This window comes from Pinus tabuliformis, chromosome 7 (genome assembly GCF_031772625.1).
Source record: "Pinus tabuliformis cultivar Carrire ecotype Pingquan chromosome 7, CPIR1, whole genome shotgun sequence".
In the NCBI taxonomy this organism is placed as follows: domain Eukaryota; kingdom Viridiplantae; phylum Streptophyta; class Pinopsida; order Pinales; family Pinaceae; genus Pinus; species Pinus tabuliformis.
Genome location: NC_142293.1, coordinates 1,732,730,839 through 1,732,744,462, shown reverse-complemented (window position 1 = coordinate 1,732,744,462; position 13,624 = coordinate 1,732,730,839). Strand labels below are relative to the sequence as shown.

Genomic DNA, 13,624 nt, shown 5'->3' with positions numbered 1-13,624 from the left:
AGAAAATGGAAGTAAGGAAGGGAAACATACCTGGCAAGGCGTCTGCAGTACTGAATATTGCATGTGTAAAACGCGTGCATCAAGGTAACTGCAGGGAACCCCATCCCAAGCTTCTTTTGCAGCCTGAGCTGGAGCTATTCCACTAAATGTAATAATCACACGAGTTCCGCTTTCATCAGCTACCTGTGCACCGATTACAGAACCAAAAGTGCCAAAAGCTGCTGCAATTCTTTCAAGGGATAGGCCTATTGCTGGTCCACAATTGGCAACATACAGATGGGGGGTAGGATGAGAGAGCCCACAAACATATTTAAGCTGTGTAAGCTTCACCCTGTTTGTCTCCATCTATATCTTGTGCATTAAGTACGTGAAGTTCCTGAAATCAGAGTTGTAAAACACAGTTTAGTCGGTATTTCAATTTCAAACCCCAAGACCACTTGATCAATCTCAGTTAATGTAAATAAAAATAAAAGCCTTGGCCTTTGAGCCAACGGAGTTTTCCCAACTAAGTCTATAGAAAACTTTATGGTGGTACTTATTCTATGTATGCAAATTTCAGAATTAGCCATAGAACAAAGGAAAAAGGCAGTAAAAACCTAAAGGAAAGTAAAAGGATTTACTATCTGCTTTAGCTTTACAAGTTGACAGTTACTAGAAAAAGGTTCAAACAACCTATGGTAAAGAAAGAAACAACTATCATAAAATGAATTTTACGCAGGCAACTAGATTTAGACTTTTTCATTTACTGCATTGCAAAATCGACCATACTGTGGATGATAAGTGACTAGCTAAAGTTACAGCTTCCTGATGAAGGGATTGGGATATGCAGAGGCAAGCTTAGTAATAAAGAACATTAATCATTAAAGAATTATGTCAACCAAGAACGCTTGACTCCAAACACAGTATGTTTGGAGGTCTTAATACCCATACATTATCCATAATTGAACCCAGAAAGGACACTACAAAAACGCAGTGAGTATCTTGTACAAGATTGCAATAGTGACAGTGTGGACTGAAATGGAAAGTTGAAAGCATAGTCGTTCCCATTTACCCAAAATTTCAACCAACGGAAGTGTCTAAAATGTACTTCAAATAGTATCATGCAAATCTTGGAAATGATTGATCTGTCATCTATTACAGAAATTAGTATTCAGGTCAACATTTATGCACCTAGGTATGGTTTCCTCAGTAGTGTGATGTTTGTTCAAATAATTGTTATAACAAAATATGGTGTACTTTGACATGTGTTACACCATATATTGTATGGGGTGTTTGAGGACCATTTCATGACACCTTACAGGATGACACCCATGGACTTACTATGTACCAGTTGCATATCATGGGCATTCTCATGGTGCACATGTTATTTCGGTGCTACCCTCATGGTCTGCCCGACCCTTGGCCAACCAAGGGAAAAGGTGGCACTTTTACAGAATGAATTGGCACAATCATTTGTCTTGCCCTTTTTACTCATTTCAGCATATCACATAGATTGGTCAGGTTTGTCCCGACTCCCTATTACCCCTCAATTCAGCAGGGGTACATATGTAACTTTTCATTTTTGGCAGAACCATTGTAAGCCCCATGCTAAGTCACATGGTTCGGGTTCAAGTTCGGGTTTGGCAATGATTAGGTTCAGTTCGAGTTCGAACTTTTTGATGAGGTTCAGATGAGGTTCACCATTGGGTTCGTCTATATATATTTTCTATATATATATACATACATTAAGATTAAAATGAAATATAGGATAAAATAGTAAGATATCAACATCAATAAACACAAAAAATGCTATCACGAACATGGAAATTGCAAGGATAGATTACGAGCTTGAGTTGTGACATGAGGTTATGAGTTTTGATCTATGGAATTAGTCAATGGCTATAAGGTTCGCTGAACCTCAAATATTTTTTAAGGTTTGCCAAAATTCGAACCTCAAGATTGAATTGTGACGAACCTTGTGACATAGACCCCAGGAATGCAAGTCAAGAGCCTTGTAAGCCATGTGGAGGCCCTGTATTATGGTATCCTAGGCCTAGTTTGGTCAGCCATGGTCTGTCCTTCGGCCTAAGTCCCTAGTCCTTTTGTCTTGTATAGAATCGGGGGCCTTTGGATGGATCTCAGGCAGACTCATAGTTTAGAGGAGCCATCAGTTTGTAGAGGTAATCACCAATGTAGGGACTAGTCCAGCTCACATTAGGTGCATATATGCCATTCCCACAGGGTAGTGTCATTGAGTCTATATGCATTCTTTGGCCATCGTATATTTATCAAATAGTTCTCAACATGGGTCTCACAATTGTTCAAAAAGTCAACTTGTCTCACAATGTTAGCAAAAAAATCTAGATGACATGCCATGTTGAAATTTTTCCAAAATGTGAAGGCATCATCAAGAAAATGGCAGTCAAAGGTGTTTCACTAGTTAGTGGGGTTTCTAGATGGCATAACAGGGGTTGATTTTGATAGAAAGAGACATGCAATACATCAAAGGTGATCTGCGAAATCAAGCAGACAAAACCCCAAGTGGCATAATTTTTAATTTCCCTAGGACAATGGAGATCCTTATTTATTGCATGAAGACACCATCACTAAGTGCCATGTGGGGTCAAGAGATTTGGCATGAAGGGACATGCAATATGTCGAAATCTATGTAAAAAAATTAGCCGAACAAAATCCATGTAGCAAAATCCTTAAATTTTCAAAGGCATTGAAGATCTAGCAAAGTGGACCAAGCTGACCCTCTTACTATTAGATTTCCTTAGAACTCAACAATCTAATCTGTGAACTACTAAGCAAAGAGCTGAAAACTGAAATTTAACTTCAATCCATAAATATATTGAGTTTTCTAACTAGCATGCAGCAGAAAATAAGGAACAAATGAAGACAAATACACCATAAAACTGTACAAAACAAACTTTACCCAGGAAACCCCTAACTAGGGAAAACCTGCAAATTTGGTTGCTTTTATTAGGCTACTTCAGCAAAAGTATTGTCCAGAAAATGTTACAAATAAGGGAAAACTTCCCTTTGGCTCTGCAAATTCCTTAACACACGTAGACACCCTCACTTTGCCTCACAACCCAGTCAACCTGCACACTGTACAAATCCGTACAATTTAATACGGCCTGAGTACGACCCCTTATACACCCTGAACATTGCTTGGTTGTAGTTTAATGGATGTTGGATAAGATCTGAGGCTTGTGTGCCTCTCTTTCTCCCTTAAGCTACGCTAATCTAAAGTCCTAGTTCGCTGAAACCCTAGCCTGAAGTGTTCTCTTCTTGCTGCCTTTAGCCACCAAATCTCTAGTACGTGAATGAGCTAAGCAAGCGCCGTTTTTCCTTCTTAGAAATTGACCTAGGCCCACCATTGCTACGAAGGGTGGAGATTAGGTCTCTCGGATGGCTGAGATTGTTTCAACTTTTTGACTATAGGAGAAATTAAATTTCTTATAAGTCAAATCATAAGATAAAGTATAACTATGCCTTGGTCCACATGTGGGTCCCCCTACCACTTAGTGCACCTCTAACTTTGGTTGAACCCTTCCTCCTCTAACTCCATTTAACACTCCCTCTTCGAGAGGAAGGTGTTCTAAACTACACCCAGTTCTTCCCTGAAATGGACAAAGCTCCCTCCAGCCAAAGCTTTGGTCAATATGTTTGTTGTCTTCTCTGTTATGGGAATGAACTGAAGTCTGATCTTGCCGCTCTGAACACAATCTCTGATATGGTGGTACCAGATCTTCAGAGAACTTAATGCAACTCTAATTATCACAATGTATGACTGTAGGCTCCAACCTCTGACTAAAAAGCCCAACAAGCAGCTTCCTCAACTAGATGGCCTCACAAGCTGCCAAGCTGGAAGACATGTATTCAGCCTCGGCTAAGCTCACTGCCACTGATCTCTGCTTCTTGCTGAACTAGGAAACAATTGTTGACCCAACACTAAAGGTGCAACCTGAAGTACTCTTCCTGTTTGTGGAACCTCCTACCCAATCTGCATCTGTGAAGCCTTCCAGCTTCACTCCATCAACTTGTTTGTACAACAAACCATAATCCATTGTCCCTCTGAGTTACCTGAGGATATGTTTGGCAACAACCCAATGCACTCTAGTAGGTTCAACCATGAATTAGCTCAACTAGTTCACTGCATAGAAAATGTTAGGTCGTGTGTTCAAAAGATACATCAATGACCCAATCAACTGTCTATAAAGTGTGGCATCAACTCGCTTTGCTCTGCTAGCGTCTACCTTCCTCCAGTTTGTCACCAGAGGCGTGGCCATGGGCCTGCAATCCTGCATGTGGAACCTCTTGAGAATCTCCAGAGCATACCTGCCCAGTCCCAAGAAAGTCAGTCCATCACCTTGCCAAACCTCCAACCCAAGGAAATAGTACATAAGCCCTATATCCTTCATCTCAAACTTTGCTGCAAGATCCTTCTTGCAGTCACTGATGAGCTTCTCATCCCTTGTCAGAATCAGGTCGTCTACGTACAACATAAGAATGAGAAGTTTCTCCCCAACCACAATGTAGTATAAGTTAGGGTTAGCTTCACTCTTGGTGAAGCCCAATCCCAGAAGATAGATGTCAATGCGAGAATACCACACTCGCGGGACCTGCTTGAGCCCATATGGATCCCTCTTGAACTTGCACACACGTGTTTCCTTGCTATGTGCCTCAAACCCCTCTGGCTGCTCAATGTAAATCTCTTCCTTGAGCACATCGTTAAGGAAGGCAATCTTCATGTCCATTTGGTGGATCTTCCACCCCATCTACACTGCAAGTGCTAAAATGGTCCTAATGGACGAATAGTGGGCAACAGGTGCAAAAGGCTTGTCTTAGTCAATGCCCTCCACTTGAGAGGACCCTTTGGCTACAAATCTAGCCTTGTACTTCTCCACACTCCCATCAACTTCGTGCTTAATCTTGTAGACCAACCGGGATACAATTACATGTTTGCCCTCCAACCCTGGCACAATCTCCCAAACATCGTTATGCATAATGGAAGAGTACCCCTCCACCATAGCATCATGCCAAACCTGCTGAGAGGTTGCCTCCTTGTCACTAGAAAGCTCTAAGTCTAGAAACTCAGCATCAGTGCCATATGATCTATATACCTCTATTGGTGTTTACTCTGCCTGAATGTAGAGTTGGGCATACCAACTCTCTCCTAAGCCTCCCTAATCAACTGATCTTCCCACCTCAGCTTTCTTCTTATGACTAACTTGTATCAATCTTTTAAAGCACATGTTCTATCTTCTTTTTGTATTTCATATTTAGTGGTGTGAACTGGACTTCTCTCAAATTCTTTAATTATAAACATCCTTGTGTCCTTGGTTGCTTGTATGCATACCAAGGATAATTATTTTATGTGCCAACCTTTCATACTAACCACATAATTTTTTCTAGGTGATTGGCAGTGCATGCACATTAAGGGCACCCCCCTGTGACTAAAAAAGAACCAATCCTAACAATTGAGTAATTAGTGGTGACCTTGGGCCAATTACTCATAATTGTTGCTTAGGTTTGCACAAAGAAGATTTGAGTGATAACAAGACTAGTTGAGTAGATTAACACTATACCATTGATTGGATGTGGCCAACAAGGAAGCCTTGAGACCTGAAGCTAATCGGGGCCAGTTAGATCGATTAGCATTGCGGCCTTGATAAGATGAACAAGGAAGACCTAAAGCTAGTTGTGGTTAGTCAAGTAGATTAGCATCCTACCCTTAATTGGATGTAGCTCACGAGGAAGACTCGGGGCTAGATGGTACTAGTCAATTAGATTATCTTTGTACCATTGATTGATTAGGAGCTAGAAAGGAAGGCCTTGAGCTAGTTGGAGACTAGCAAGGCAAACTAACATGATATACTTGGTTGGTTGAGAGTTGGTTAAGGATAGCATGATATGTGGAGATATATACCTGTATATGGATGGGAACCTAAAAAAAGGCCTTTAACTTTAACTAGACTGACTACAAGAGCCAATTCAAAGTCCTTACCTTTCATACGGTGGAATACCGTCATGGTGCTCTTAAATCATAGTTGTTGGTTCTTTATATTTTATTCATGGGTTTTTGTTGGCAACCCTACCAATGTGGTTAAATGCATGACATCATGACATTTGCAATTGTTGGAACCCTCCCTAATGAAAACCCTTCATGAAATTTTCGGATGCCATTATTTATGTGGTTGAAATTTTCGGCGGTGGACGTTGTGAATCCCCATAGTTATAGTAAATGCATAATGTCAATACAAATATGGTTGTGGACACCTAAATGATGAATTCGCTTGATGTATAAATTCTAAGATCATCATATGTGTTTTTGCCAATGATGCACTCTTTTGGTAAATATGGGATTTCACTCAATCTTACATTTATCGTTATCGTTATCGGCAATTTATCACCGAGGGTCCAAAATTTATATTATTGGCAATATCGGGGAAAATATCGGAAATTATTGGGAAACTTGAAAAAAAATACAAAATTAATCTTTTTTTTCATATTTTTATTCTTTTAAAGCAACATCAACATCAAACAAACACATTATCATACAAATATGAAAATAAAATACTATATAAAATGTATAAGATGTCAAGTGGTACATCAATCATTGATACTAGATAGTAGATACTAAATTATGACATTTTTTCAAATTTATTCCTTTAAAGCACTTAGAAAATGTCAACATCAAACAATTAACAAACACATTTTCACACAAATATGAAAACAAAATTATAAAACTACAATATAAAATGTATAAGATATAGATATTACCACTAGATACTAAAGTCTGAAATATGATGTTTGTCAGTTTGCCTTGACTCCTCACTGATAAGTTATGAGTTCTGACAATATAATAATTAAAACTTAATACAAAATCACATTAAAATAAAAATAAATGTATCTCGTGAGATGACCATCATGAGGCATCTAGATTCTAGATACTATAAGTTTATAATGATAATTCACTAAGCTTGTGCTTCTCTCTTTCTAGTTGTATCACGAATTGAATTCTTTGCAATAAGGGCAACGTTTGGGGTAGTTGTAGGGCAAACATGCACATCATGCCCTGGGATTTTGGCAAGGTGGTATTTCAAGCGGTTGATACCACCAAACATTTCCATTCCATAGAGCTTGCACCTCAGCTTTGCTCTATTATCATTCTCACATGGCCCACCATACTCCCACATTTGGTCTAGTGGCTTTGCGGTTTTGTAGAGCTCTGATTAATTTTTTAGATTTTGAACCTACCACAAAAAACAAATGTGGAAATTCAAAAGAGGATAAGAAGAGGTAGACTCTACATTTATAGTATATAGCATATACTAATTTTGGAAAACAAAGAAAAGGAAGGCATTTTTTTTACATACCTGAAAATAATAAATATGGATATGGAATACTGGAGTAAATATCCACTCCAAAAATGCTCAGCGGATGACAAAGAAAACTATGGAATTCCCCTTGATGAAAAATGGTCACAAGACTCACACAACCCTCTGAGCTCAATCTCAATACAAGGAAAAACAAAAATGACCCCAAAAAAAACCCCAAATCGCAACTTATATCCGCATTTTTTTCTTCAGCAGGGCCATAATTTCCCATTTTCTCGCGATAATTTAGTAATTATGGGGATCCTGGGCAAATTATCCCGATAAAATCAGGTGATAATATCGGCAAAGTGCATTTCAGCGATAATATCGCGATATGTGCAACACTTTGAATCTATCTCATTATCCATTAGAAACCACATTATAAACAATATTCATGATAATCTGATATTATCATGAATATTGTTTATAATGTGGTTTCTAACGGATAATGACATAGAAAAATCCATATGATGATTGCATGAATTGTGACTTTGTCGAGAAGACCAGACTAGCTAACAAAAATTGCCTTCGATGTAGTAAACACGAATAATTTACCACGAAGATCAAAACAGTATATCATGCAAAGATAAGCATTGTGCCAATATCTCCCTGTAGATAGTTATTACAGCTAAGACTTCAACTAATCCTTGTGTTGGCCACCCTTTCAGAGTTATTGATAATTAAAGTTTTTGAGTGGGAGAGCCATATCTCAACCAGTTAATTGCATTTTCAGTGCGAGCAAGCAGAAAAACCAAAACCAGACAAATTTAATTCCATTGTGCAATTTTCCCTCTTTTGGTTAACAAGTCAACTATGTCTTACAAATCCATAAGCAAATATACTAATCCATTCTCTAAGAATTACTTAAATTTAAGTGATTTTCCATATGAGTCCATGCTGAGCGACTTTAAAACTCAATAAAACAGAAATGGATACGAAAATTGTGTTCATAGCTCTTGTCTCAGCCTCAAGTGAAATTCAATTTAACACAATTTATCAGCAGCTAAAAAACGGCCCTGATGCATAGGTAGGATGTGCTTACCTCACCCTAACCAAAACAAGCTGGAAATGAACCTGCAAACTGGAAGTCCTATCTGGAAGTGTTCTCTCGTCAATCTATGGAGTATGATGGACTTGAAGAACATTAAAAAGGACTGACGCGCGTAAATTCAACGCAAGGGTTCGTGGAGATGGATACCCCGCACTTATAGGAAAGGTGATTGCGACAATAGATTTACGGCAGATTTAATTCCCTTTTTAACCATTACCACTTAAAACACCACTTCTGAGGAGAATTATACGATTACCACTCTGGGAAATCACATAAGATGGTCAATTTCTGGAGAAAGAACACATATAACTAATAAGATAGTCAATTTCTGCAGAAAGAATATAAGGGATAATTTGGAAAAAAAATTGTGGAGAAATAATATTTTAGTGTAGAGAATAAATTGTAAAAGGAATATTATAGATAATTTATAGGTGATTTATGAGGTATAGATTATTTGGTTTATTTGAGGTTTAGTTTTTATTATATTTTAGGTTCAAATTTCATTAGGGGAATTTAGGTGGCAGGGAATTGTGTGGCTTACATTCTCTAAGAGGTATCTAAAATAATCATTAATTGAACTTAATTCATTGACTTTTAATATGTAAACATGACTAACTTAAACTATTAATTTTTAGTAAACATTGAATTAAACGATTGACTTTTAATAAGCATTGACTTAACTATTGACTTGCTTTTATACACTCACAAATAATGGTTTTGTTGAAAAAAAATATTTTTGGTAGTTAATTAAACTTTTTAATTATTTGTATTTATTTATTTTGATTGTAAATATAGAAATTAGAGAAGGCTTTTTGAAGTTAGTCTTAGAGCAAAGGTTTTTTCAGTAGTATTTTGTTGTGTAAAATTAAGAATGGATAAAAGGTTAACATATCTAAGAATGCAAAATCCATCATGTCCACAATGTTGCTGAGCCAAAACCACCCTAATGCATTTTAGGTTTTCCCCCTTTGATAAGTTTATGTGGTCTTGGGAAGAGTCTTTGTTTATAAGAATGCAAAATCCATCATGTATGTAATGTTAGTGAGCCAAAACCTAAGCACTTTGGATTTCCTCCTTTTGCCAAGTCTATATAGACTTTGGCAAAGTCATTGTGTTAAAGATACCTCCCATTCCCTTTTTTATGAAACGCTACATTTTTAATTGATTGTCTCGCTTGGGTTGAGAATTATATTTTCTCTAGATGCTTGTTCTTGTTGAAGTGATTTCCTTTCTATGAAATAAACATAATGAGGCATTGTTTAATTAATGGTAAAAACTTTCACAAACTTTCTTGTTATATGTCAGCGCAATGACATGTGCCAATTTATCTATTTGGACTATAGTGCAACTATGAAATATTTGTAATGTGATGTAGCATTTGTAACAACTTTAGGACTTTGGTGATGGGGCCATGTTATGATGACATTTTGCACCATAGTGTGAGATGTCGTTATATGATCAAAACAATGCGTAACATGAGTTAATTGCAATTTTCATATCGGCAACTACCCCTTGTTTTAGTGATAAATGTAATCTAACACAAGGGATACTTCCCTAGTAGATCTTGGGAATCAAATGGCTTAGTCAAACAGAGTCAAGAGCCCTCCAAGACTTCTACTTCTTATACCACCAACTGAGATGATCAAATAATTAAGGTTTATGGTGAATTTTGAAGAGAATTTCCAATTTTGAGTTTAAAGGTCCTTGTGGCTCTTTTATAGGCTTATGTCTACGTATAAAGGCTCAGGGAGGGTCCCCAAACACATACAATTAAGAAATTATACTTGACCGAAGTAAATTAGCATGAAAAAACAGAAATTGCATCAATACATTAGTATATAACAACTAAAAACTAGCCCTAGAATATATGCCAACAAAGTGAAAATTTAAGGGTGATGATGAGAGTAATGTGAGAAGTGATTACAATAGTTTTCTATGGTTAAAAGAGCATATAACAACATTAAAACCCTTGACATCAACACTCAATTATGGCTGAAAAATATAGTTTAAATAACACTTTTGACTTTCCAATATATTCCAAACAATTTATAACACTAGGACATTAACGTCCAAGTTAATAAATGTTGAAAATATATTATTTTGCTATAAACTAACCTCAATTTTCCCTAAAACAATTTTTTTAAATGACTTTTAAACTATAGGCAATTGTCACAAAAGAGAGGACTAGTGCCTTTCTTAGTATAGTGTTAATCAAGTCTAGGATCAAATAAACTTGGGTATAAAAGGAATGGATGTAGATTTAATATACTAAGGAAGACCTACTTGTGTCTCTTGGAAATTTAACCTAAGCATCCTACAATTTTCAAGGATAAGTGAAGGAGGGAATTAAACTTAAGTCACCTTAGAGAACTTGATGAAAAATTGTGTTTAAGAAGAATAATGAAATAAAAATACCAACAACATTGTAGTGAAAATTTAATAACCCTTGTCCTTCAACATAAACAATATAAAAGAATATAACGTACATCAATTAACATGCATACATCAAAGTTCATCAACAATCGTCCATGGAAAGAGAACCCATCTACAACACATTTTTCTCAAATAAAGTCGCTCAACTAGTGCTCCATGGGGAACCAAAGAAAAAGATGTTAATCCAAAAGAAGTCATCTCTCCACAATGTGCAATGGTTGAAATGAGGTTAGTGCTCCTCTATTTATATAAAGGAAATTGAACACTTTACCTCAATTACGCTAATAATTCATTAAAGTGGTGAAAAATATAATAATCCATGATACAATGTGGATAGGTCTCAAGTCGACCCCCAAAAATGCCTCCAATATAAAGATACATTTCTAAAACATGAAAATGTCTCCAAAGTGCAACATGTATGAGTGTAGAAGCCTCGTGAAGGTGAAGTCATCTCCAAAGCAAGGGTGTGAAGGCTCCAAAAGTCATGTTTCTCCCCAAAAGGTTCAATGTATCCTTAAAAGGTCGTGCCCCCCCATTAAAGGCCATGACTCTCCATCTATAGGTGCCTCATCATCATCATGTCCAATGTCATCATGCTAAGCCTCAACATTATGCATGGGGTACAACATCATCGAGGGGCTCCAACATCCATCAACAAGTCTCCAATGCCCTCTAAAGGGTGTGTATCATCATCCACGAAGTATAGAAGAAGCATCATCAACATCCTCCAAAGGACCATGTCACTGAGAAGCATGGCCTCAAGGAATCAAGTAAGATTAATTGACATGCATATCAGAGTCATTGTAATATAAAAAGTGGACCATATTTAATATATATGCCACATAAGTAAATCTAATTATGTATCTTCCTCAAATTACACACTAGATTATGACCTTATACAAGTTGCCAAATTTAGATATGGGAGGGCCATCAACTACCCTTGTTAGGTGCCCTAAAATGACAGTGAAAGAAAAACCCCGAAGGGGAGGAACATTTTTTAGGCCAACCTTTCAACTGATAGGTATATGTGCCAAGTAATATGCTTAAGGGTAGACTTCATGAGTGGTTTCATGATGTTACGCATGGGTTATGCAAGACATTCATGAGGGATCACTTTTTTACTTAGGTCACCCTTTCCTCGGTACTACTTTTTCTGCCCCTTAATTAGTCTTTTACATTGCTTTGATTAGCTTGTCTTACAAGCTTCATTGATTTTCTTTTGAATCCACTTTTGGTATAAGCAATTCATTCCTCATATGGGTTGGGATATTCTTTTAAGTCCCTTTTATTTTTGATAAATCATGACATGCATGGGATTGGGATGATGGCCTCACATGAGGGGGTATGTCTCAAGCTAACTTGGATTTTAGCTATGATTCATCCCTTGCCTTTATTTTGGATTTTAACATTTGGCATGTGTTCTTTTATTCTTCCTTGTAGCGACATCAACCTCTGGGCATTTCCAAGCCCCTTATTCTTAGAGGATGAGGCAAACTGATGCAGGAGCATCTAGACCTAGCCAACAATGTGATGGTGTGGTTACATGTTGTGGCTAATGAAATTTTGGAGGAAGACTTGGTTGTTTAATTGTATTAATTTCAAATTATGTAAGTGGTTAATTTGTTTCATAATTCTGAACAGAATTGGGAATAAAATGGCAAGTGATCCTCCCTGTGTGGAGATCAAGCCAATTAGCTATAGTGATCATTTAGAGTAGGAATTGATTTCTTTAAATATAGTGAATTCCTTCATTTGTGGAAGGAAATTGTTAGATGGAACATATATGTGATTTCCTTTCTTTTATGGAAGGGGGAGTCGAGAGAGTCGAGAGAGAGACAAAGAGAGAGGATTCACAAGAGAATTGTAAGCCTACGGGCAGATTAGGAACAGAGGCCACTAATTTGTAGAATCGGGCCAGAGAGGAAAGATTTAGGCAAGGATTGAGTAGAGCGAGAGTAAGTATAGTGTGTGGATTGTATTTTGATAACAAAGATCTTTCATTTGTGTAATCGGGCCAAGGCGAGATTCTGTAATCGTTTTATGTTGAATGAATGATGTTGTTGTGTTTATGATTGATTATCAGCCTGCAGAAACCCTTGTATGCTTTCAGATTCTTTGTATTCAGGCCCGGTGATTACCCCTTACTTTTGTTATGTTTAAAAGCTTAAATAGTGTGATTGACAGAAGTTGGGGCTTTATTTTAAATATCATTGTTTGATGCGGGTCGTGAAGTCTTTTTACATAGTTTTGGTCCCGCAAGAGAAAAACCTAGTTTACACTAAAAATGAGCACAAAACACAGTCGGATCTGAAATCCGGACTTGAAATTTTATAAAGGGTGGCTTATATCCATATCGGGTCCAAAACACTGATTGGATCAGCACATTGGAGCAGAAGGAGCCTGGTAAGTGAACATTGAGATTTGCGATCGTGTGATTAAATCATAGTCGCTAGATCGCGATCAACCGTGACTGTTGGATCGCGAAAGTGGTTTCGTAACAGTAAAGTGGTTTTTAGGCGAGTGAAAAGTCGTAAGCTGTTTTGAAGGATAGTCGGTCGATTCCATTAAACATTCGACATGTAGTAGTGGAGGAGAGAGAGAAAACCATTTATTGGGCGGTTAACCCCCGTGTTAATTGTTCGCCCGAAATAGATGTGGGCTGTCGGATCCGCTACGCGCAGATTGACAATGGAGAATCGACACATCGATTTAAATGTGCAGAGTGAATGCTGACCATTAGATCAGAAAGGGGAATGAATGGTGGAGATCAACT

General features: G+C 37.4%; 1 protein-coding gene across 1 annotated transcript in view; it reads right to left on the bottom strand.

The window, feature by feature from the left end:
• LOC149255268 (uncharacterized) overlaps positions 1-8,730 on the bottom strand; it is a 90,093-nt gene extending 81,363 nt beyond the window's left edge. The window contains exons 1-2 of the mRNA XM_089460434.1: positions 8,410-8,730; positions 31-376 (exon numbers count right to left, since the gene is read on the bottom strand). Of these exons, the coding sequence (XP_089316560.1) occupies positions 31-345 (315 nt within the window). The 5' untranslated portion in view covers positions 346-376; positions 8,410-8,730. The remainder of the gene's footprint in view (positions 1-30; positions 377-8,409) is intronic.
• Positions 8,731-13,624: the final 4,894 nt, after the last annotated feature.